The sequence below is a fragment of the Convolutriloba macropyga genome, chromosome 6 (assembly GCF_964194025.1).
Source record: "Convolutriloba macropyga chromosome 6, txConMacr16.3, whole genome shotgun sequence".
NCBI classification, from domain to species: domain Eukaryota; kingdom Metazoa; phylum Xenacoelomorpha; order Acoela; family Convolutidae; genus Convolutriloba; species Convolutriloba macropyga.
The window spans coordinates 55100412-55125032 of record NC_134473.1 but is presented as its reverse complement, the minus strand read 5'-3'; the positions used below and the strand labels follow the sequence as shown (position 1 = coordinate 55125032).

The following is a 24621-nucleotide window of genomic DNA, read 5'->3' as shown; positions in this document are numbered from 1 at the left end:
TTGAACAGATCAAATTGTCCTTTGGACACATCTTAAATTGCAACCACATAATCGCGTTTTCAATTTTTCATTTTAATTTTCTTGACCAGCTTGATCTGGTAGTTTTGTTAGTTAATTGCTGTCTATCCTCGGTCATTGGGTGAGACAAGGAGGTAATAAAATTACTGATTGGCGTTTTTTCATTGTTGGCTAGACCTGTTCTAAAAACTCCTTTAAGTGAATTCCTGAAATCGACACAAGTAGGGATGTCATGGGGCTCTAGCATGTATGATGAATGCACTATCATTATTATGTTTTTTGAAAGGTTTATTTTAACGTTCCACAATCAGATTTGGACTTAAGTTTAACAAATTCAAGATTTTTTTTATTATAAAGACTCAATTGGTAGTCATATTTTCTCTATTGGTTTCATGGGTCAAGCAAAAGCCTCTCATGGACAATTTGGCTATTTTGTTTTGTTTAATAGAAATAACAAACTGCATGAACTTTGGTAGCATAGACCTCCCGAGAAACTATATTCCCCAATTATGGTGTCTTTAAGGTATTTTTCGGGGGTTATGTGTTAAATGCTACGCTAAGCTGGGGAGGGGTTCTAGTTTGGGAATGACCCAATTTTTTCAAGTAATAATAAGATTTCTACCACTGGTTTTCTTAGTTTTGTATTGGGAATGTGAACCTTAATTTTCATTCCTATTCTGTAACGCGTTTTTGTTCACTCTTTCCCCAATCGGTTTTTAACTTTTGTGCTCTTTTGTGATCGTTAATGGGCTAATTTTAGTTAATGGAGAGCAGAAAAGAAACGAAAACTATAATTTGATACCTTCAAGCTCATTTTTCTTGATGTGATTACTGCGTTGAATTAATGAAGCTGCAAACACAATGCGAATAAAAGGAAGCATCTTATCTGGCTATTCAGGATTAATTAAAGGTTCATATTCCCTCAAACAGGAAGATAATTAGACAAATACATTAAATTAATCTTTTGTTTTAGTAATTAGTTTTATAAACGGTCAAGAGGGTTGATCAATAGGAGGTATATCCGGCAACCAGTTTGCAAGAGCGTCTTTGTGCACTTTGGCGCCCTTTTGTAAGTCATGATGTCGTTTTTCGATCAGTCAAGTCGGGGTTTATTTCCGTGGGGGTTTATTTCCTATCTAAATTTCATGGGTTTTTTCCGTGGGTTTTTTTCCGAAACCGAAACAATACACAAATTGTAAACTCGTGCTTCTGTTACGTCAGGGAGATCAGTCAAAGAGAACTAAGAATTTGATACATGAATGGAAAAGTTCATTGATCGAGGTGCACTAAATGATGACCCATTCAAAGAAAATTATTTTGTAATTTTTTGGAAGAAAATGAAAGACAGTGATTCGTTCAAGTATGAGGCGAGATAAATGGAACAATGGGTGTTGATTTATTAAAACAGAGTGTAAAATTGCAAATATTTTAATCCCCACGTTTGTTACCATCAAGGAACACATGAAAAACCGAGAAATGTTTTTTATGCGTTCGTTCAATAAAAAAATGCCAAAATTTATTTATTAATGAATTTGAATTCTAGCAGACATCAGAAACTACAAAGAATCAGAATGCAAAATCAAGTCCTGAAAGTGTTCTAACTGAAACTGAATATTATTCTTTACTATTAGTGAGCCGCACCAAACAACCTGCTTCTTTCCGAGACTGCTATCTAAAATGTTTTTTTTTAATTTCCGCTTCTGAAAAAGTACGATTTGAAAACCCAATTAGGGAAAAAATTGTATGTTCATCGCTACCAAAAAACGGCATTAAAATTTTTAAGTTAAAATCGACCGACAATTTATTCACTCTTAACAGAAAAAAAGCAAATTAAATTCGCTTGAATGGAGGTTATAACGTACGAGAAGAAATAAAGTTTAAGAAAGAAAAACATTTTTTCAGGAAAAGCGAAATTATGCAAGTTTTTATATAATTCCACCGTTGCAGTAAATTAGGAATAACATGACGCCTCGGTATTTAGGCAGTAGTTGCTCTCCAACATTAATTTTTAAGAAAGACTTGAAATCTAAAGCATATTTAAACAGTTACGAAAATGTTCAAAACGTCTGGGAAAATTTTTTGAACTTTATAATGCAAAACTTGTTTTTTTTTGGACTGGCATTCCAGATTTATTTTTTTGAAGTTTATTTATTTTGAAGTAAATTGAATTTTAAAATTTGAAGAGATTTGTGGTCTATATATGCTTATGCGAAGAGTCAAAAGGTAGGAATTGTAAAAATAAGGAAAACTTCAAGCCTCAGTTTTCTTCGAGAATTGAAATTATTTAAAATGTTCTAAAAGGAATCAGTTTGTTGTTTCAAGATTTATGTATTAGACCTTTTTAATATCTCTATACGGGAGATATAGAGCTGAAAAATTGACTAAAAAACTGGGCAAAGCTTCTAGCTCCTAAACAAACGGGGGGCTGCAGCAAACGTTTTTCGCAAAAAAAAATAAACTAATTGAGATACTTGAAGAGCCGTGATACTTGTTGGACATCATTTTAAGAGACCTCAAGTATGGAATATATGTTAGCGTGCATTATAATAACTCAGCTTAGCAAAAACTGGTGTTGTTTGTTCTGGTTCTGTCAGATCATTTAATTTGAGACGCTACTAAGGACTCTCAACTTCATGAAATTTTAAATAATATTTTCTAAAACATAACTACGTGGTATCAACTGGCAATTTTTTTGAAAATTGTCCGTTTGCTTTCTCGGAAAAACCTCACACTAATTGAATCTCTTAAGAATAAAATCTTTCTATCGAGCTGATCGAAGATTAACTTTAGAGAACGATAAGGGGTAATGAGCAAATATTTTTTGTATGATGTTCCAGGAGGTCTGTGCAAAAACTGTAACTTTGAAACTCCAAGTCATAATGTAGATTTTATAGATGTAAATAACTCAATGGTTGGAAAATGGATGACTTTTTCATTAGCAAAATAAGTTTTGTAACGCAAATCTCACGAAGCATCTGAATGTTGCCCAGGAACAATAGTGGGTAAGGGGTACCCAGAAAGAACTTGATTGCTAGGGTCTTTTTTGAAACATCGCGTCAGTTAAACTGGCGTCCGTGAAGCAAGCTGATTAGCTTGGTTCTCTGACTTCCAGCTGCAACTCCACCAATACCACAAAATTAATATTAGCTGAAGTTGGAACACCGCCTTTACGATATTTAGTCTCTATTAAATACTCTCTCTGAAGATTTCATGATAAAATGAAAAGGCTGCTGTGAACTTTTTTCAATTAATTATATTCAAAAGAATGTATGCTATGTCAATCGTACAAATCTGTAATTTCGCTGATTAGCGCAAAAGATCCTATTTTTTGCGCGCGCAACAAACTACGCCATTAATTTTTTCGTTTTTCATTCATTCTTAACTATTGTTTTGTTGCTGTTGTTTAGAATCGGGAATACTATATAGCCAAGGCGTCAGTTATCAGCATCTGTCTGTTTCTGGTCACTTGGCTGCCCTATGCAATAGTTGCCCTCATTGGGCAATTCCACGGACCCCATCTGATCAACCCTTATGTTTCCACCCTCCCCGCCCTCTTTGCTAAATCCAACTGCGTTTACAATCCATACGTCTATGCCATTGGCCACGCTCAGTACAGGTAAGTGTAGTAAAGCACTAGAAATTATTATAGATAACTTACTAACCATTAAACAATACTAAGATAATCATTACAGATAACATATTGTAATAACAATAAAACTATACGAAGTAATATTTAATATTTGTGGGCATTTTACTAACCATGAAACCATCTTAATCATTGAAGTTAACTTAAGAACCATACTAACCATAGTAGGTTAACTTATAGACCAAAGAACTCACCATATATGGTATGCTCATAGTTGATCCGAACCACATTAGTTGTGTAGTAACTTTATTTCAATTTCAAAGTTCGAAAAGATTTCAAAAAGATCGAAAAAAAATCATTCACTTATCACTAACCATAAAACGGATCATCTATGAAAACCATATCAAGACAAAGTTCTCGAACTCGGCTCTTTTGAAAAGACTTTGCGGTTCAAAATCAAAAGTAGAGTCAAGTTAAAAGCGACCTATTTGCTATATTGGCCGAAATAATAACATTTTCATATTTTTCATTTTAATCAACTTAGTATTTTCAATGCCTAAACCATGAGATTTAAGCAAGGGGTTAGAATCAGGCGTCACTGCTGAAAATGAACCAGTACTGGATTCGAACCAGTGTCTCTCACTTGCAAGCGCACTGTGCTAATAATTAAACCACTTGGTCTAACACCATAGCTCTCGAACTAGGACATCTCTTATAACCCAATCTCTCGTTCTTTGTTGTTCCTTTAGGCTTCATCTCATAAGCAAAGTTCATTTTGAACAAGTAGAGCTGTTTGTCATTTTTTTTCTATGTCCAAATGGCATTAGGCTGCTCTTTCTCAACCCTCTAACAGTGTGGATGATAGGTCACATAGGGGCGTATTGCGAAACGTCGGAAATGTGAAATAATTAACTTTGCAAGCACCACTTGAAAAATCTCTGATAAGCTTCAAATGTCAAAATTAAGTCAAAGAAATTCCATTTGTAGCCTTTTCACTTTTACCAGATGACTCTATATGAGCGTTACTTTAGCTCTCGATCCTATAATTAAAAATCTCCCACAGTTCTTGCCCCTGTTTTTGATGGAAAAGCGAGTAATGTGGTTGAACCTTTTAAGGTCAATAGTGATATTACACTGTTATAAATAATTAACCAGAAGGAATTTACCTTTGGTAATCGCCTGTAGCGTTCTTTCCTTCCTCTTTTGTTTAATCACAATTTAAATATAGGATTAAACTAGAGTTCAGCGATCACATCGCGGACATTTTCTTTCAAACGCGGGTAATAGTGAGATTTAATTGTCCCAATTTGAAATCCTACGCAATTCTTTTTAGTACCAAATCACGTCTTGTCAAAATCACAAAAGAAACGTTATGATAAATTACGCATGATTCGGACGAATTATCTCAAAGCATCATTCATTGCTTTCTAAGCACTTTTGATTTCAAAATTTATAGCAAGTTGTATCTTGGACGTGCGATAAGGGCTAGCCTTGAGCATGAATAATAAACGATTATTTAAAATCGCAACTAACCTTAAATAAAGCAAAGAGTACAAACTTCTATTTAATGCTCTCAATCAGTTGGTCTTTTACGATTTCAAAACAAATATTGAGTTTCCACGCATTTTCGCTTAGCACTGATGTGTATTGGTTTTCATTACGTGGCCAATGCCAGATTTCTCAAGTAAATTTACTCGATTTTGTCAATATTTGTCATGACCCATGTTTTAAGATTAGATTTATAAATGTGTTACAGTAATCAAATTGAATTCAATTTTGCTTCAAAAATGACTATATCCGCAACTGGATTAATTTATGGGTGGTGTTGGCGCCAGTGTGAAAACTATTGACAATCGTAAAAAGACTAGCACTGTTCAGAGGAACATTTAAGTCTGTGAATTTGGTCTTGAGTATATATTAATAAAATTCTGGCAAAAAATTTAAAGACTAATTGCATGCTCAAATTGTGGAAATGGGTTGCATTTTGGGCATTTGATCACACAATGAGAAGTATTGGGTTTTACTATGCAAAGACCAGTTCTTTTTCTTGAAAATTTTCTTATATCCAAATGCCCCCCCCCCCCCCCCCCCCTGTACATCCTGTCACCACAAAAAATGTTAGCCGATGTGTGGAAAAAAGCTTAATTGCACTTAATTTTTTTCTTGGACTGAACATGTCAATGTTGGCTAATGTTCACTCCAGAGAATCATTCGTGCAGGCTTCTAATTTGCTGGTGAATTTTGGAACAGATGTAACGATTTGAGACAATTATTCGGTTATATTTTCAATGCGGTGTTTCACTTGCTAAACGTGATGCAACTCTGAAGGAGACATGTTTGTTTTGAATTGTACAATTTACCAAACCTGTTGAGATGAAATAAATTTACGTAAAGAAAAACACTATAAGCAAAGTAGGTAATTCTCTATAAATGTACCTTAAACAAAACTGCAGTCCGCCTGGTATAAGTTCTCTGGGGAAAACCCTTTGGACGTTGATTTGTCTGGTCTTGCAAAAATTTAGATACATTATTATTATTATTACCATTTCAAGATCTGTGTACATAAGATAAACTGACTTGTAAAGTTTTACACTATTCATATGAAAAGGTTGTTGCACAAAAACACTGAGCAGCGGTTCCCCATATCATTTGCAACTTTATCCATGTCTATTTGTTTTTTTGGGCATTGAAGATTTTGGAGGTTAGCAAAATTGTTTTGATGAAAATAGATGCGATAGTTGTGAAAATCGCCTGTTTTATATTATCAATGCTGTTTTATATAAACTTTGATTAGTAAATGTTGTCAGTAATCTTAAGCTTTGAGCTCTTCAATTTGATTCCCAACGAAAAGAAGAATTGTCTAAAATATCAAGCTGCATTATAGTTTTTGTCACTTAATAGCGATGATCAGAATTGTTGCGTGGTTTTAGATTGTGATAACTGCTTAATATTAGTCGACCTGGAAAAATTCCAATTTTTGTTTTGAAAAAAAAACAGACCAGTCCTGTTTCACCCGTCAACTCAGGCTTCGGAAAAGTCTTGATTAAGTAAAAAAGGACAAACATAGGTCTCGAGCTCTTGGAATACTTCAGTCCTGTTACGATAAATTAAATTTACTGACTGCCAATATGTATTTTTCCCATTTTTGTCGCTTAGAACTAAAAAATATAATCTAGCGGGCTTTTATGCAACTTATTACCAGGTTCACACAGAAGAAAATTCCACGTGAGCAAAACAAGTTTAAACTGAAAAGTTGTTCTAGTATTTTTGGGGTGATTTAACACTCGCTGGTAACACCAATTTTCCAATCATTTTCCTCCTTGAATAGAACAGACTTGCTTATTTTGCGATTGCTGATTGTTTCTATTATCTTTCGCAGAGATCATTTTTGAGATACGCACTTATCGCAACTTGGTAATCAGAAATATTCAAATAGATAATATAGATTCGACATATAATTTTTCAAATTTCAGGTCGAAGTCAATGAAATTGTTATATATTTGATGTCAGCCGTGAAATGAACCAGTTACAGACAGTTGAAATTGACAATTTTTTATGCTACTATGTTCACCATTACTAGTTTGTTTAGTGCTTGAGAACTTAAACCTATAGCCTTAAATTTTATAACGTATGAAAGAAACGTATGAAAGAAAAAAACATATGAAAACGGACTTCACTAGTTTAGGGCTCCAGAGTTATTTACAGGAATAATGAATAATTACACTTGATGCGAAATGGCTAGCTTGTTTTGAAATTCTTAACAACCTACATTTTGAGCATTAATTATAGTTTTATTTCTGTTTCATAATTTTTCCCTTTAGTTTTTTCTTCAACTGTTTGCTCTAGGATAACTCTCATTGAAAAAAAAACAATTCCAACTTCAAGCCTAAAGACCTTGCTTCAATTTAGGAACTGCTTCTAAACTTTTGTTTGGGTCGGTAGAGCGATCGAGCTAAGATACCATATTCGCGACAAGAAAATACATGCCAGGGTTTTGTTCAGCAAATAATTAACTGAGACTATTGTCGGCTTTTCAATATTTTGATACAAAACAAGTTTCCCTTGAATGATGTGAGGTGATATTCATTATTAGGCATATTTGTTTTACATTGACAAGATTTCATTCAACTTCATCAAGCATCTTTGTTTGCATTTCTTGATCAGTTCAGAAGCTGATTGCACCATAATTCTGTTTTTAAAAAAATTTTTTTGAAGCTTTTGACTGGAACCCTTTTTAATGGAACCCTTTGCATTGGCTCTTATCAAGTTGTGCCAGAAAATGCCAACAAATTTAATATTTTTTTTTGTTAAGACTTTGGTTAAATTTGCTGGTTTGTTTAATTTTTTTCATTTAAAATATCAATTGATTGTTTTCCATGTTCACCATTTTACAATGAACATGTTAATCTGAGTAAATGAAGAAGAATGCCCGGAATTTTTTTTTGAAGTTAGACTTATAACACAATTCAAAGAAAGTGTAACTGCAATTTTGCAGTTTTCATCGAGATACGAATTGATAGCAAACTGCGTTGAGATATAGCCAAAATCATTAGCTCCTTGTTTTCCTTCATATCCAAAACTCCAACTGAAATTTTATCGAGAGTTTCATAAAACAAACAAATCAAATATCAATTCAAATTTCAACAAAAAGGATTGGTAATGTGCTTTCGCACATGAGCATGATGTTCCGACCCCGCTCATCCACATTTCAGCTTAATTGTCTACCAAATGATGATGGGATGGAAAACTTTCAAAAATTCATGTGTTTTTCGAAAATAACTAGTGTATAAACAAAAAGTGCGTTCAAATCAAATCAATGATTGGAGAAAAATGCCGCACTATAAGGCGGAGTGGAATACGAGACAAAACTCCATTATTGGGAATACGAGACAAAACGAACAAAAAAATCAAATAACAACAAAAAACATTAATAAAAAACCAAAGATAAATATCCATCTCAAAAAAAAACTTAATAAGAAAAAAATGGCGGCAGATAAAACTCAAACAAAGCAAAATAACTAGTTCACTCCTCTTCACTAGAAAAGAACTGGAACCAGTCCTTAAAGAGACTCAACTTAATAAGACTAATCAAGTAGACAGAAACAACAGAAGCCGCAAACATTAAATTACGCTCAAAGTTTTTGAAAACAAATGGTTCCAAAGTAAACAAAACTTTTAGATATGAACTGAAATCGTTACATACGTCTGTAATACAATCATTTATATCTCCAGAAGATAAGACAGTCGGATCTGTAATTATTGACGATTTCTTCATATGACTACAAAAAAACAACAAGTTTAGAAAAAAACACAAAAACTCTAGTGTATTTTGCAAGAAACCGATGTTGAAACCGGTAAACACATATTCTATTCCCTAACGAAAAGAATTTTTTGGTTGAGTGTTTTTTGAACGCAAATAAAGTGTTATGTGACCACTCATTAGTTTCCCACAAGGTAACAAGTGGACAGGAAAAGGGCAAATGCAAATTTAAAAAGCAAAATTTTTTTCTTTTTTTGAAAACAAGTAACTTCAAGGTCAAACAAAGGATAAGCAATACATTGAAGTAAACAAATAGTATTTGTCCCCTAAACATCGGAAAATTTCATACGAAAACAAAAATAATGTCAAATTTCCTCAATTATCACAAAAGGATAGCAACGAAAAACCCGTGTACAGCCAAATATAAACATAAACATTTCGGTGAAAAATTAAGATATAATCACGACGTTTTCTTCCAATGCCAACATTGTGATAAGCAATTACGGAAAAAAGGTAGCTAACGAAATTAGATGAAAAAGAAAGAGTCATGAAAACCATCAGCTATCAATTTGGGCCATTAAACAGGTTCTTTCGATTCTCCAACGGAAACAACTGAGACCTGTTATTAATCAAAATATGCTATAAGTTTACAAAAAGAAACTGAAACACAGACAACAAATTTTAAAAAAATTATGGCGAAAAACCGGTATCGATTTTTTAAAACCATAAATTCATATCAAAATAGCTTCATTCAAATGCAATTTTCTACGAGGCCAAAAGTGATATCTGGTTTGTATATTTGAAGACTGGATAGCAAAAACACAAAAAAAGCAAACGTAAAAAAATATTTTTTGAAAACAATGATTTTCAAAGTTTTTGAAATTCTATCAGCTGTTATTTGAAACATCTAAACAAGTTGATTAATACCTCAACATGTCACGTAGATCTGCTACAAAGGAGGACCGGGATTTGTCTCGCATTTGAAAAATGAACTTCAAATATAAACATTAATCAGAAAAACAGTTTAACTTTTTTTGCAAAAAACCGTTGTCAAAGCTAATAAAATTTTAATTATCCCATCAAATATATAGAAATCTACAATTGCGTCACTTTTTGACAACAAAAACTGAATTATGGTCTGTGAATAATGAAACCAGGTAACATATAGGCAAAAAGATCAGAAAATTAAAAAAATCTTTTGAAATTTTTGAAAAACTTACCTTTACAGTCATGAAAACCATCAGCTAACAACTTAAATCCTTAAATAGGATCTTTTGCTCTTCGGTAACAAGAGTTCATACACTTGAAAACTCTAATATTTAGAAGCTCTCATACGACAAGACGATAAGCAATAAAAGACAAAATTTGAACAAATTCCACAAAATTCTTCTAGAAAACGGTGTCGAAGCCGTTAAAACCACAATCTATTCCTTAAAAGATTAAAAGTTCAATTGCGCCTATTTTTTGCACATCAATAAATTAATAATTGCACCTATCAAAAAATTGATAATGTGACAAAACATGAAAAAAGAACCAGAAAAGTTGGCAATTTCCTAAAAATTCAAAATTTTTGTGAAACTAGTAGTATTGAATAAAGAAAACATTTTTCTTATTCGCAAAGCCGCCATAGAGAGTAAAATTTAATTAAGCTGAAGATGTGTACTGTCTTTGCTGAAATTAAGCTGCAAGTTCACCAAAAAATAATTGAGAAATAGTGGGAAAACTCTATATTCCTTTGTTTATTTTAAAATAAACAAAGGAATATAGAGTTTTGCCACTAATTCTCACTTATTTTTTGGTGAATCTAATCCGCGATTTAGATGAAAAGTTTCATCGACACTCTTCTATTATTTGGAAACAAAGCAACAACGCTGTTTAAAACATTTATAACATATTCTATCAAAATGACAAAAATATAGGGAAAAATTCTGGATAATGTCAATAAAAAGAAGCGAAATCCGTCTATTATTCACAAAACTTTAAACCTCATTAACTCCCAGAAGAAAGCGAAAGTCACAAAAATCTTTTTTATTCCATATTCTACGCTAGACGGGCTTTCTAATGCTACTACTCACAGCTCTCTACGATGAATATATAAATCGGCCAAAATTGACTGATTAAAAAAAACCCGTTTGAGTACATAGTTCCTCCCCAACTAAAGTGGGTCGGAACAAACAAACCTCAGATTTTTGTTAAATGTTTAAGTGAAGGAGCGTGATGTGTTCAAAAATCAATGGACGACATTTAAGATTAAGTCCTAATTTTTAGCTGGAATATTTTGAGTGGTATACTTTAAACAATTGTGCTTTTTGCGTGTTACATGACTGTTATAAATAAATCAGTATTGCAATGATACCCAGTGATCCCCTAAAATTTATCGTGTAAGACCCGATAAATCGCTTACAAAAAAAATATGTAGCTTTAGATCTAAAAAAATATTTACGACGAATTTTGTATCAAGAAAATTTCCGCGTTAAAGATGTTACGCAATAAATTTCAGGTAGGAGGAATTTTTATCTTGTCTGGACTGATAAGTCCTGCCAGCATGTTCTGATATTGTCTTATCGGGTATCTTATAAGACCAATTTGTCAGCAATTTGTTAGGTTCTACACGGTAACATTTCCCCGATCACTGGAGCTGATATGCTATTCACTCTGCCGATATGAAGTGTTGATGGTTTTCTGGCATTAAAAAAAATCAAAAACATCAAAACGTCAAAAAATTTTCATTGTTATACACCCATAGTTTCTTTGTTGTTTTATTGTCAGCTGTCTTTTTTGAAAGCATGTCTAGATAGCTGGTTTCCGCGACTGCTATCTGGCGACCTACTGACTATACGAGACAACAGTCATTCCTTTGAAAAACTGATGATCAAAAGGCATCAGTTCATTAATGATGCATAAAACCCTCATTTTTAAAAAGCTTCCTGTACCTTTGAAAATTTTTGAAAATCTGCAAATATTTTTGTTCGTTCAAAGTTGTGACCTGGAGTTATTCAGTTATATGTTCACCATTTTTGACATATAAAATATAACCGCGTCGCCCAATGTAGGCGCTTTTTTTCGTGTTACTTTATCGACAGGTAATCATCAAAAATATGCTCACATCCTGCTTGTTAATGTAGGCAGGAAATCAGCAGATGGCTTGCCAAACTTCGTCCCGGAAAACAGGAGAAGCCAGTGGTTCCCAAAATCCTACTTAATATGGAGGAAAACGATGTCACTGTTGACAATAGCAGCTTCAAAAGAACAGCAAGCTACGAAGACAATCGGTCGGAACAGATGTCACGCAGCATGATCAATATAGAGGGTGCTGCAGCCACAGTTTGCTGAAAACTAAAAACACCGGGTTAATTGAGGATGGGTGAAAGCGCAATTAGGGGGGGGGGGGGGGGGGGGTAGGTTGTTCCGTCCACCATTCGGCTTTTGCTGCCCCTACAGGAATAAAAATTACTTTAGATCAATCATAAAAGATTAAGTCTGAAATAAGTTTATATTGATAGGGCTAATTTGGTCAACAGCGAATTATCCTTGTTTAAACACAAATTTTGTTTTGAGGTTTGTATATTTGGAGTTTTGAGAAAAAACTGATTTATATGATGGTTCTAACAATGAAAATGAGAGCTATTTAAAAAAAAATTATTATGTAGCCTAATAACGAATCAAGTGATAAAATATTACGAGAAGCAGAATCAAATAACTATATTCTGGCTCTCATTGTTTCTGGTAATGTAAGATATAATAATTAGTCTTACACATCTAGCTTTAGAACTAGAAATATTGTTAAAAGTATTCACATTAAACGTAAAACATTTTAATGCGGGCCATCTTGTTCTTAAGAAACACAAAAACCAAAACTTTTACGCATATAGGAAAAAAGAAAGATTCTATATTAAGCCCACAAAACATAGTCGGCCTCATTAACGCCTAAGCTTGCATGATAAATGATTCACATAATTTTTTTTTGTTTAACGAATAAATGGTTTAAGAAAAACTAGGCCAGAGGAATAAAAATATCTATTTTAATTATAATTATATCTGTATTTCAAAGTTTTAAAGTTTGACAGGTTTCAAATGAACATTGTACATTGAAACACAAGAAGATAATGAAAGGTAAAAATTGCACTTTGCAGAAGTTTTTGGGAAACTGAATAGCGGCTCACAGAAAACACTGTGAGGCGTTTTAATCTTGATGTATCCTCAAACATCTGAAAGCAAGGATCTTTGAAATTTTATTTCAAAAATTTTGCAACCGAGCACCTTGTTCTTTTTGCTTTAAAGCGGAGACTACTCTATCAACCTTCTTTCTTAGTCCTTTGATCCTAAGCAAATTGTGCTGCCCTACGGGATGTCATGGAAATGTGAAATCTACTTGCTAACCTTTGTAAGTAGAATTTACGTAAAATCTTCTTATCAATTTAGTTTGTAATTAAAAAAAGTAGCTTTGTAAGTAATTTTAAAAATTTTGGATTTCACAAGGAAAGCGTCGTCTAAACACATGAAAACTTTGTCAAATTGAATAAATTGAAACTACAAAATTTAATCAAAGAACAAAATTTATTCTCGTAATATGAAGTGAATTTATAATTAGATTAGATTATTATCTCAAATTTCTCCCATGAAATATAAAATAATCCCTTTAAATCTCCTCACAAAACTTTTTCAACTGTTTCCGATAACTCTTTTAAAAGACACGCTACCCAGTTTCGAATAGCAAAATCTCTGTCATTCCTCATTCTTCCCTCTCAATACGACAAAAAAATGAAGGCTATATTTCAAAAGAAAACCATTTAACCACATGGCTCCTCGACCGATGCAAAATGGAAGGAAGACAGATAAACCCGATTATTAGGGATATTTCAGGCAAAAAATTTTTGATGTTCAACTTACTCAATTTAGACGGCTGAGGGATATTTATGACAAATTAGTCATTCCTGTTAGTTATTGCTCCACAATAGTTGAAGGATAATCAACCGATAACCTCCGAGTTATTCAATTAAAATAAGAAATCAACAAAAACAGGCCAAAGCAATTAAAAATCTATTTTAATTATAGATAAATCTGTAATTCGAAGTTTTAAGATTTGACAGCTTTCAAATTTTTACATTGAAACACATGCACTTATCTAAAGATAAAACTTGCGATTTTCTGAAGTCTTTGGAAAACTCAATTGCGACTCACAGAAAATTCCGTGAGGCATTTTAATCTTGATATACCCACAAACATCCAAAGAAAAGAAACTTTGACAAAGTTTATTTCAAAATATTTGCTTTCGAGTACCTTGTTCTTTTGGTTTTCAAAGCTGAGACTACTCCATCAACCGTCCTTCTCAGTCCTTCAATCTTAAGCGATTTTTTCTGTCCTACTGGGATGCTGGAGAACTCTTACGATAATGTGAAATCTACTTGCTGTCCTTTGTAATAAGAATTCACGTAAAATCTACTTACCAATTTAGTTGAACAGTTAAAATAGCTTTGTGAGTACTTTTTATTAATTTTAGAATTCACAATGTACGCGTTGTTTACACACATGAAAACGGGGTGCCAAATTGATTGTTTGTTTCGTCAAAATTTAATATAATAACAAAAATGTCTCTCGTGAACTATGAAATATTATCTTCAATGCGCTCTCCAAATTTTGTTCAACCGTTTTTGATTACTCATTTGAAATACAAGCGACTCTATTTCAGGAATCAAAATCTATGTGATTTCTTATTCTTCCCCCAATACGAAAACAAGAAATGAAGTCTATTTTTTTAAAAAAAATTAAACTCATTGCTCTTCGACCATTGAGGACTGGAAGGTTGGCCAATGATCATGTTTATTGGGGAACATCGAGTAACTTATGATGGTAATTGTGCTGACAATAGCATGATTTTTTTGCGTTGAGGGCAATTTTATGAGCGCTATCTTTGATATAAACAAATATGATAAAAATTGACTCTTTTCAAAGATTTAATTAAAAGAATCAAATGCAACGAAGACAGACACGAAAAAAGACAGCTGAGGGAAAAACGCATTGATTTGAAATGTTTTCTAATTCTTCATTCCAGTGTTTTTTGAGCAAATTTTTTCGGTGATTTCTGGAATTTTGTGACATCAGATATGTTGTGACAGGCAATACATGTGTGCTTTTGCTCAATTGCCCTTGTCGTTGGTAGTGTTTGTCTTCTTCATTCTAAAACATTCAAAATTTTATTTACTTTCAATGGAATAAAGGTTGGGATAGTGAAGTACAATTTCATCTAATTTGAAATTTGTTTGCAAAACATGTAAAGTTTGGTTATAAGCTGTGTGAAATTTGATTTTTTTTTGAAATCTGATTATATTATAGCTGTTATTATTGAAGGCATGCATTTTAATTACACCAAGCGTGAATTTCAGGTTTTAATTACAAGGCGCGTTGAATGTGAAAATTTTAAATCTTGTAAAGGTAGTCTTCCTTTGAGAACGTGATGTCTACTAACAATTTTTTGTTAGTGCTTTTAATTTTCCGTTTCTGTGAATTCTGCACACGCGTCCTTGCTTATATGTTTGATAAACAGGATATCAATTGTTTTAAAATAAGCGTTTCCACAAAGACATAATCAAAACAAAATTCTTAGGCTTTGTTGGGAGAACCACTAGCGGATGAATGCTTAGCGCCGTAAAATTAGTGTAAAACAATTCCTATTGCCAACCACTACTATTGTTTTTCACTAGAGTTTTTGAGCTTCCACGAGTGCAAGTTTTTTGCCTTTGGTAGGGGTTATCATAAAAAAGAAAGTTGAACCTATAAAACAATCGAATTCTCCTTCACAAACCGCGACCACTCCCTCTACCTGGAAAAACCATAACCCTCCTACCGCAGCTACTAGCAAAGCGTCATTCTTTGCCTTTTCCTTTAAGCTTGAGTTTGTCTATACCTTGATTTCTCCTTTCGCAGTCCTTCTTGATCTATGCTCCCCTTTCCAACCAACTTTTCTTTTTTCAACTCCTCTCTAGTTTTGTTCTCTTTATTACTCTTTATTGTTCTCTTCCTCTTCCCATTAGTACTTTTTGAGCAGACTATCCAATTGCTCATGAGTGAGTTGACCGCTAATTGTTTACCTGTTGTAATAATAACTTTGTCCTTTAAGAAAGAGTTCTCTCGTCTCAAAGCTCCAAGATGCTAGGGTGCTAGAAATTGATATTGTTTCAAGATTATCAACTCTTTGTTGTTCCTGGAGGAAAATTTTTATATCAAAGCATTGGACGACTAGTTTTCCTTCAACCAAGTTTTCATGAATCGTCATGGACAAATGTTAAGTCTTAGTCTTTTATGACTTTTTTAACTTTAGATTGAATTCGCTTTCTCCGAAAAGACTTTTGCTTTCGATACAGGACAGACAAATTTGGTCTCTGTTCAGAATAAATTATGCTTGTTGCAGAATTGGCTGGTGAAGGAAGCGATGCCAGTCACTCTTTGCTAATAATTTTGTTATTTTATGCTCTAGAAAAGTTTTTGAAGCCGAGCCAACAGTTATTCCAAAATCTTTACATACAGCTAGGTGACTAGAAATTTGGTATGTTGTTCCCAAAAATATCCCTAGTCCTTTCAACCTGCTCGGCCAAACTTTCTTTTTACACATGAGTAAATATTGATGCCAGACCTTTATCCAGAATCGGGTTGTGTAGAATTTTTTCAGAGGATCTATTGCTGTCGTTGTTTTGTTGCTGTAAAATGCTGTGGATAAAAACTGTGGGTTATGCTCATTCACCAATTACAGACAAACTTTGTCTAAAAAGATTCAAATTTCAATGTTTTATTGTTTAATGTTTTTAGCAGTTATGGGTTTAAGTTTTAAAAGAGATAATCAAAAATAACGTCGAAAAAAATCAATTTCAAAAATATGTCATTTGAATAACTTTCTGTTTGGGAGATCATCGCTTTTCTGCGTGAACTCAAAAGTTTTTGAAATGGCAATGAACCTAATTATTTGTGAGCATTTGATCAGAGAACTCCACAAGGATGCTCGCTAATGTGTGTTCGCACATAAAATTCCGACCCCGCTCATCCATATTTTTGGTATAAACGTCTACAAAATGAGGAACAGATGGAAAAACCCCCAAAAAATAATTTTCAAAAAAATGTGTAAGAAAAAAATCGTCTCCAATGCAAAGAAACTCAGTGCAGTAAAAAATACCCCATTAGACTGTTAATATCAGCCATTATGAAAAAACGAGACAAGACGAACAACGAAATCAAACAACAATAACACCGTTAATTACATCCAAAACTTAAGTCCATTTTTATATTAAAAATAGAACACTTATTAACAAGGTAAAAATAGCATCATATAAAACTTTCTCTAAACCAAAAAATTGTTATATACTAGAAAAGATATGGGACGACTCCGTAATAAGGCTCGGTAACAATTAGACAAAAAAGAACAAAAAAAACAGCAAAGTTAAAAAATTGTCTTATAATTTTAAAAACAATGAATTTCAAAGTAATAAAATCCAATAATAGCAACTGAAAAGATTCACCATGTCTATGATCACATACGCCTCAACAGGAGGGCATTAAGACCTGTCATCATTCAATTTTTTGTGTGGTTACAAAAACAACAAATGGAGACAACAAACTAAATTCAATTAAAACTTGCAAGAAAACGCTGTCAGAGCCCCTCAAAACTTGTCCAATTGAGCCTTCTTCGAACGCCAATTATGTGGTATGCCACCTCTCATTAATAGGAATAGGTAATCAGTAGAAAAAAAAAAGAAAAAAAACAAAATTTAGTAGTACTTTGTTTTTTCGAAAACAATTATTTTGAAAGACATGAAAGCCATTAGCTACAGAAAGAAATAGTTAAATACTTTTATTAATTTGTCCAGAGGAAGCGTTTGTGAGTTGTATTTATTCAGAGTACGCTTTACGTCCACAAAATGTCACAGATAGACAAAAATCATAATTTAGTGTACATTTTTTTGCCAAAAACCCGTTTCGAAGCCAGTAAATTCATAACGAGTTCTTTACGAACATTGCAAGTTGCGCACTTACACAGTTCCTTGACATCAATAATGTCAAATGTGATCTGATAATGACCATTCTGTGTAACAAATAGACAAAAAGGAACAAAAATGCGAAGTTAGAAATTTTTTTTTGTTTTTGAAAACATTTGTTTTCAAAGTCATGAAGGCCATCAGCTATCTACTCAAATCAAAATTAGGCTCAATTATTCCTCTAAACAAAACCACGCAGACATAGGAGACCTGTCTTTATGCTTTGAACTTCAATCGACAAAAAAGACAAGATAAAAACGAGAGTTAAAACAAATGTAAAAAAATTCAATCAAATTCTTCGAGAAAGGGGAGTCGACGCCGTTAAAAGCATACTCTGAAACATGTGAACTGTCAATAATGTGATATTGCGACAAACTTGAAAAATGGGCCATTGCCCAAAAATAAAAAAATTGTGAAATCTAGTACTATCAAGCCAAAAAACCCTAACTCAATCCATAAAACCGCAAAAAAGATTAGTTTTTATTTGAATAGAGAGAAGAGGAAGAAGAGGCATTCTTCTTTTGCCGACACTAAGCTGCAGGTTGACCAAAAAAAAGAAAAATACTGGCAAAATTTAATAAGCCAGTTTATTTAAAAAAGAAAAAATATTTTTAAGTCAAAACGACCCTTATCTTTTAATTAAAGAAACTAAACATCTTATTTGAAAATTTTTAGTAAATCAATTGGACTTATCGACAGTGAGATTTGATTGAAATTGTTCTGTTCTTTAACTGAACAAAAAACGAAAGAATTTTTTTTAAAAAAAGGACTGACTGATTAAAATCCGAATTTTTTTACGGATTGTAGCACTCCAAGATTGGACACAAACCAGCCCTGCTATTGCTGTTGGTCCATTAAGAACTTCAATTGTTTCGAATCTTATATATCTAGATAAGTTTTTAGTCAAAAGGTCAAATATAAATGCTGCGTTTTTGATAATCATAGAGAAAAATTTAATTCCAGACTACTCTCAATCAAAGTGAAAATAGGACTAGTTGCTTCTGTAGTTTATAAAGATTGTTTTAGTTACTTTTGGGTGCGTATGTTTGGCAAATGTAATCAAAGTGGACTAAAAAAGCTTATTTCGTGCAGTTTTGATGAAAAAGGCTAAATTTTGAGATATTTATCCAAATTTTTGGCCAAATAAATTACACAAAATTGTCAACAATACTTTTGTGACACTAAAGATAAAATGAACAATACTATTTTTTATCAATTTTTACATGTTTTAGGAAAATTGACGGAGTTTTATGCAAAAATTCCGGAAAATGTGAATAAAATGAACGCAAATCTGTCTGATATTCGCAATAATTTAAACCACGATAACTCGCTCTAGAAAACGAAATTCACAAAAAAATCATTTTAATTCCATATTTTACGCTAGATGGGCTTTTTAGTGATACCACTCACAACTCTCTACAATGAATATTTTGATCCGTCAAAATTGTCTGAACAAAAAAAAACATTTGAGTATATAGTTCCTCCCCCCTCAGGAGGGGTCGGAACAATTAAAAAGCCAAGCAAAACGAATTAAAAGGAAAACCTCAAAAAAACAAACATAATCTGTGAACAGATTTTTTAGAAAGTTTCTGTCGACATTTCATCAAAATGGTAAAAAATTAATCAATACAAAGAATAGATTTTTTTGCTGAAATGTATTTATTCTTAAACAATTTTTCTTTTTTCCCAAAATTTGGGGGAAAATGACGGAGCCTAGAAAAGGAACAATTTGGTGCAATTCATTCCCTTGTCTCAATTTCAAAAAGAATAAAATAAAGCTTCTGGAAGAAAAATCAACATTGGCATGTTTTGATGTTTTTAAGTGAAAAATATATTTCAGAAACATTCAATTTACGCCATTTTTGCCTTTTTACGCCTTGATTTTCCTGAATGAAAAAGATATCAAATTCTTTAAGTTGTAATTGAATTTTTAGTATTTACACAAACAGCTCGTCATTTGGGCCGCTAATAATTTCTGCTGTCTGTTTATCAATCTTTTCTATCTGTAGATAAAAAGGGGGCAGTACAAAACACTTTTGTAATGGAGGAGACTATCGTTGGTTAAGTATCACATTAATTTTTTCAGTTTCTGTCAACTTAACTGAATTGCAACTTCATTCTTGACTTGCATAGGCCGTTTTTGTTTCTAGGATCACCAGGAAAATCACAAGTTCTAGATTCAATATAGATCAAGTTTTTAAGCAACAGTTGAGAGCTGTGACATTCAGAATGTAACATACTTTAACATAGATCTGAATAGTTTAAGGGCAAAATATCCGTATGATAACTTATAAAAGGCTTATTGTAAAGATGATCAGCATTTTTCTATCATAAATGATTGCAAAATAAATACTTCACTGATTATACTTAATAACCAGATGCTCAACAAACTACAAAGAGCAATTGATGGTAAAATTTTAACCACAAATTTGAAATTTAGCGGAGCCAAAATTTTTAAAGAATAATTCTCCCGTCTGGACAATAAAATATGAAGCAGAATTTTTTATTGCTTGAGCCATAAAATTTTTGGTTCCGATAAGCTGAAATTTTAATTTTTAATGAAAGCTTCTACTTGAAATATAGTTTCACAAAATGGCGTCTCTTTGAAGAGGGAAAGCTATATCACAGATAGCCGTCGAAAATTGAACCTTAAATGGAAATCAACTTCGTGAAGTTTATGGAGAACTGATATCTGGGTGAATATTATGAAATGAATACAAATCTGGGAGTTATCATTTGCTGTCGTAAGTTAATACAAAACTTATGAACTGTTTTCCCTTTTCATGGGTACATTATGGCAATCAAAAAAATGTTTTTATATTCAGAAAGTGGTATTTCAATTTTTAATGGGCAGCTGTTGCCTAATATTTTGCAAGCTGTTATCGAGGCAAAAACAGCCATTCGTTTATACTCACGAGATGAACAGAGTTTTTGTCAAAGAGAAAAAGACAGATTCGAAAAAGTTATAATATTGATCCACCGCCCAAATATTTCCTGCGTCAGATGTTCTTAAAGAGATAATAACAGAAAAAAAACGTATAATTAGCATTTTCTATAGTTTTTGCTGGGTAATATGACTAAAGTTGTTCATTGTAACCAAATAATTACGGCCAGCTAACCTTTCACTCATCTCTCAATTTCCTCCCAAACTATGATATCATATAAATTTTGTATAAATTAAATAAATCGTGTGCTTAATTATATAGAAGAGTATATTTGTTCCGACCCTCTTGAGGGGGGAGGAACTATATACTCAACTGGGTTTTTTTTTTTTTTGTTCAGTGAATTTTCGCCGCTCGATATATTCATCGTAGAGAGTTGAGACTGGTATCATTAGAAAGCTCATCCAGCGTAGAATATGGAATTAAAAAGATTTTTTTAATTTTCGATTTCTACAGAGAGTTATCGAGGTTTAAAGTTCTGAGAAAAGAAGAGTGAACTCACGTTGTTTTTATTCACATTTTCCGGAATTTTTGCCTAAATTTTCGTCAATTTTGCTAAAATTTGTTATAATTTTTAAGAATAGTGTCGTTGATTTTATTTTTGAAGACGAACAAGCATTGTTGATTGTTTTGATTTAATTTTTTTGGTCAAAAAATCTGGATAAACATTTCAAAATTTAGACTTTTTCATCAAAAACAGCACGAAATAAGCTAATTTAGTCCACTTTGATTAAATTTGCCGACAGTACATCTCCAAACAACCCTCAAAAAATCTTTGTAGACTCAGAGGGGGGCTATTTCTACTTCAGAGTCCGCTGAGAGTGCACTGTAGTTAAAACCTTGCCGTTTTTTGCCAACTTTACTCGTTGATTATCAAAAATGCAGAATTTATTTTGAGTTTTCAACTAACAAATTATCTATATCTACAACATTCGAAAAATCCGTTATTCCTAAGGGACAATAAGTATTATTAGGGCTTGTTTTTGGCCATTCTAGGACTGTTACAATCCAAAAAAATCGGGTTTTAATCAGTCTGTCTTTTTTTTTAAAAAAAAAAAAGACTTTTTTTTTAATAATAAAAAACAGAACATATCAAATCAAAGCTCAGGAGTGATAGGTCCAACCGATTTGCTTGTTAAGCAGCTCCAAGCTAATGCATTAAGTTTTTTAATTGAAAATTTATGGTCGTTTCTTTTTATTAAAAATAATTGACCTTTCAATAAATAATGGCTTAATTAAATTTTTCTCTACTTTTTTTCTTAATTTGTACATCTTCCAGCTTAATGTCAGCAAAAAAGCGACCGCTTCTTCTTTCTAATTATTTAATATTTATTCTCAGTTGCAGTTTTAAGCCTGAAATTATTGTTTTCTGGCTTTGATACCACAAGATTTCAGATTTTTTTTGTTTTGATATTTGCCAGTTTTTCACGTTTTCTAACTTTGTCACATTATCACATTTTTGACGGTTCTCATGTCACCTCATTAGCATTCAGAATAATCCACAATTGAACATATTAAAATTCTGAAAGATATACATCATCGTTTTAACGGCCTCGACGCCTCTTTCTTGAAGAAATCAATTGAATTTTTTAATTTTGTCTCTAACTGTCATTTATACTTTGTCATTTCGGTCGTATGAAATTTCCTGTATAGTGATAGCTTTCATTGGCTTTTCGAAGAAGAGTAGAAGAACCGATATTCTGATATTAGTAGATAGCTGATGGCTTTCATGACGATCAAAACAATCGTTTTCCAAAATTTAAAAAAAAAAATTTTTCAACTTCGCAATTTTGTTCTTTTTATGTTTCTTTTTGTTACCTAATCTCGTTAGTTAACTACAGGTCAAATATAACATTATGGGTGTCAAAGGAATAAGAGGGATTGGTGTCCCAAAATCTTTTAAAAAATTTGTTATGACCTTACTGGCTTCGACACCGGTTTTTCACAAAAAAAAAAACTAATGTGATTTTTGTCATATTTGACGTTCTTTTTGTAGATGCAAGAAATTTTCTGGATAATTACAGGTCTCGAGGGCTTTTTTTGAATAAACGACCCTATTTAAATAGCTCTTTTTGTTATTAAGGCCTTTCATGACATTAAATGTAATTTTGTTTCGAAAAAAAATTACATACTTTAGCACTTCGCTTTTTTGTCTGCTTGTTACCTAGTCTTACTAATGAATAGCCACGTACTAAATTATAGCTGTTTGATGAAGGCGCAATTAAATGTATTTTGAGTGCCAAAAATTGGCTTGACGGTTTTGACAGCGTTTTCTGGCAAGTTTAAATTGAAATTTTGTTTGTTCTTTGTTGTTCTTTTTAGCCGCTTTAAAAAATGAATAAGGACAGGTCTTAATGCCCTTCATAGAAGTAGTGGAAATCGTACATTTCATGGACTTTCGCATATGGACTGGTCGCATATGTTTTCTGGGGATTTATAAGTTATTTTTGTTTAGTTTTGGGTTTATCTGACGGTATGTTGATTTTGTTATTAAATTTAGTTTTTAAGAGGGACATAAATTTTTTGATGTAATTAATGTTTGTTGTTGTTGTTGTTTGATTTTGCTTTTCGTCTTGACTCGCTTTCTTAATATTGACATATTACAGCAATCTAATGCATCAACTTTTACTCCACTGAGTTATTTGCTTTGGAGGCTATCTTATCGTTGATACAGAATTTTTTGAAAAAGACTTGGGCTTTTTTGGGAATCGCAAAAAATATTTTTTGGGTTCTTCTATCTGTTCCTCATTTGGTAGACAATTATGCCAAATTTGTGGATGGGCGGGGTCGGAACCTTATGTGCCATCGCACATTACCGAGCCGCCTTGTTTGGTGTCTATTATTTAACCGTCGTCAACTTGTTTTAATTGATTCTTAGATATAGAATTTTTCTGAGGCAGAGGAATTCACATAATAAGAATTCAAAGCATGCTTCACAATCAATCCGTTTTCAGGAAAATCACCCAGTGCACCGAAACACTCAAGATATACCCAATATTTTTAGAAAGAGTGTTTAGCATAAAAAGCACTCATTGAGATCATTTATAACGTAACATAGTGTGCCAAATTTTAATAGTAAAACTAGTTCCTTTGGCCATGCCTCATTGTCCGAGGGCCGACATGAAGGACATGATGTAAAACTACCACAAACAAATACGATAGATCAAATTATCTTGAAATATCAATCCCGTACATAACTCCAAGTGTGTTTCAGTACTGGGCCAGTATAAATGCAATTCCTCATCATTACTGAATCATAGACTGAATCATGTCACTCTTTTGATTTGTCAGACTTACATTCAGTCCGATTTTACGATGGTCAGACTTTGGCCAAGTATAAACATAAAGTCCGTACGGGGATTGAACCAACAATCTCTCGCTCCGTAACCCTTTGTCCTCTTTTCTGCGCCCCACCCCCGCCCCCGACTAGAGGCATTTTGCCCCTTGCACCGTTAATATACGCGTGAAAGAACGAATTTCAAGCGAGAAAGCGACTAAAATATATTGCATGGGAGACTTGCATTTACAATTGGCCAGTAATGATTTATACTTGGAGTTCGGTAATTAGCTAATTTAAAATCGGAAAAATCGGACGATTGAAGGAAAGATCGAACGCAATAAGTGGGGTGCTACGGCAGTGGGTTTTTGGCACATTGGATATTTTGGCATTGGGTAATTTATCATGTAACCCCAAACCCATCAAGGATGTGAATCAAATGTTTGGGTTTCCATTTTTAACACATGGATGAAAAAAAATAAACTAGTTGTCTGCAGTACAAAGATACAGTGCAG

The 24621-nt window shown here is 32.8% G+C and overlaps 2 protein-coding genes across 3 annotated transcripts in view; one reads left to right on the top strand and one right to left on the bottom strand.

The window, feature by feature from the left end:
* Nucleotides 1-12241, top strand: part of LOC142341058 (rhodopsin-like) — an 84358-nt gene extending 72117 nt beyond the window's left edge. Inside the window, exons 6-7 of the mRNA XM_075391900.1 lie at nucleotides 3426-3634; nucleotides 11990-12241. Of these exons, the coding sequence (XP_075248015.1) occupies nucleotides 3426-3634; nucleotides 11990-12197 (417 nt within the window). The 3' untranslated portion in view covers nucleotides 12198-12241. The remainder of the gene's footprint in view (nucleotides 1-3425; nucleotides 3635-11989) is intronic.
* LOC142341776 (uncharacterized) overlaps nucleotides 1-24621 on the bottom strand; it is a 645707-nt gene that overhangs the window by 261359 nt on the left and 359727 nt on the right. The window lies entirely within an intron of this gene.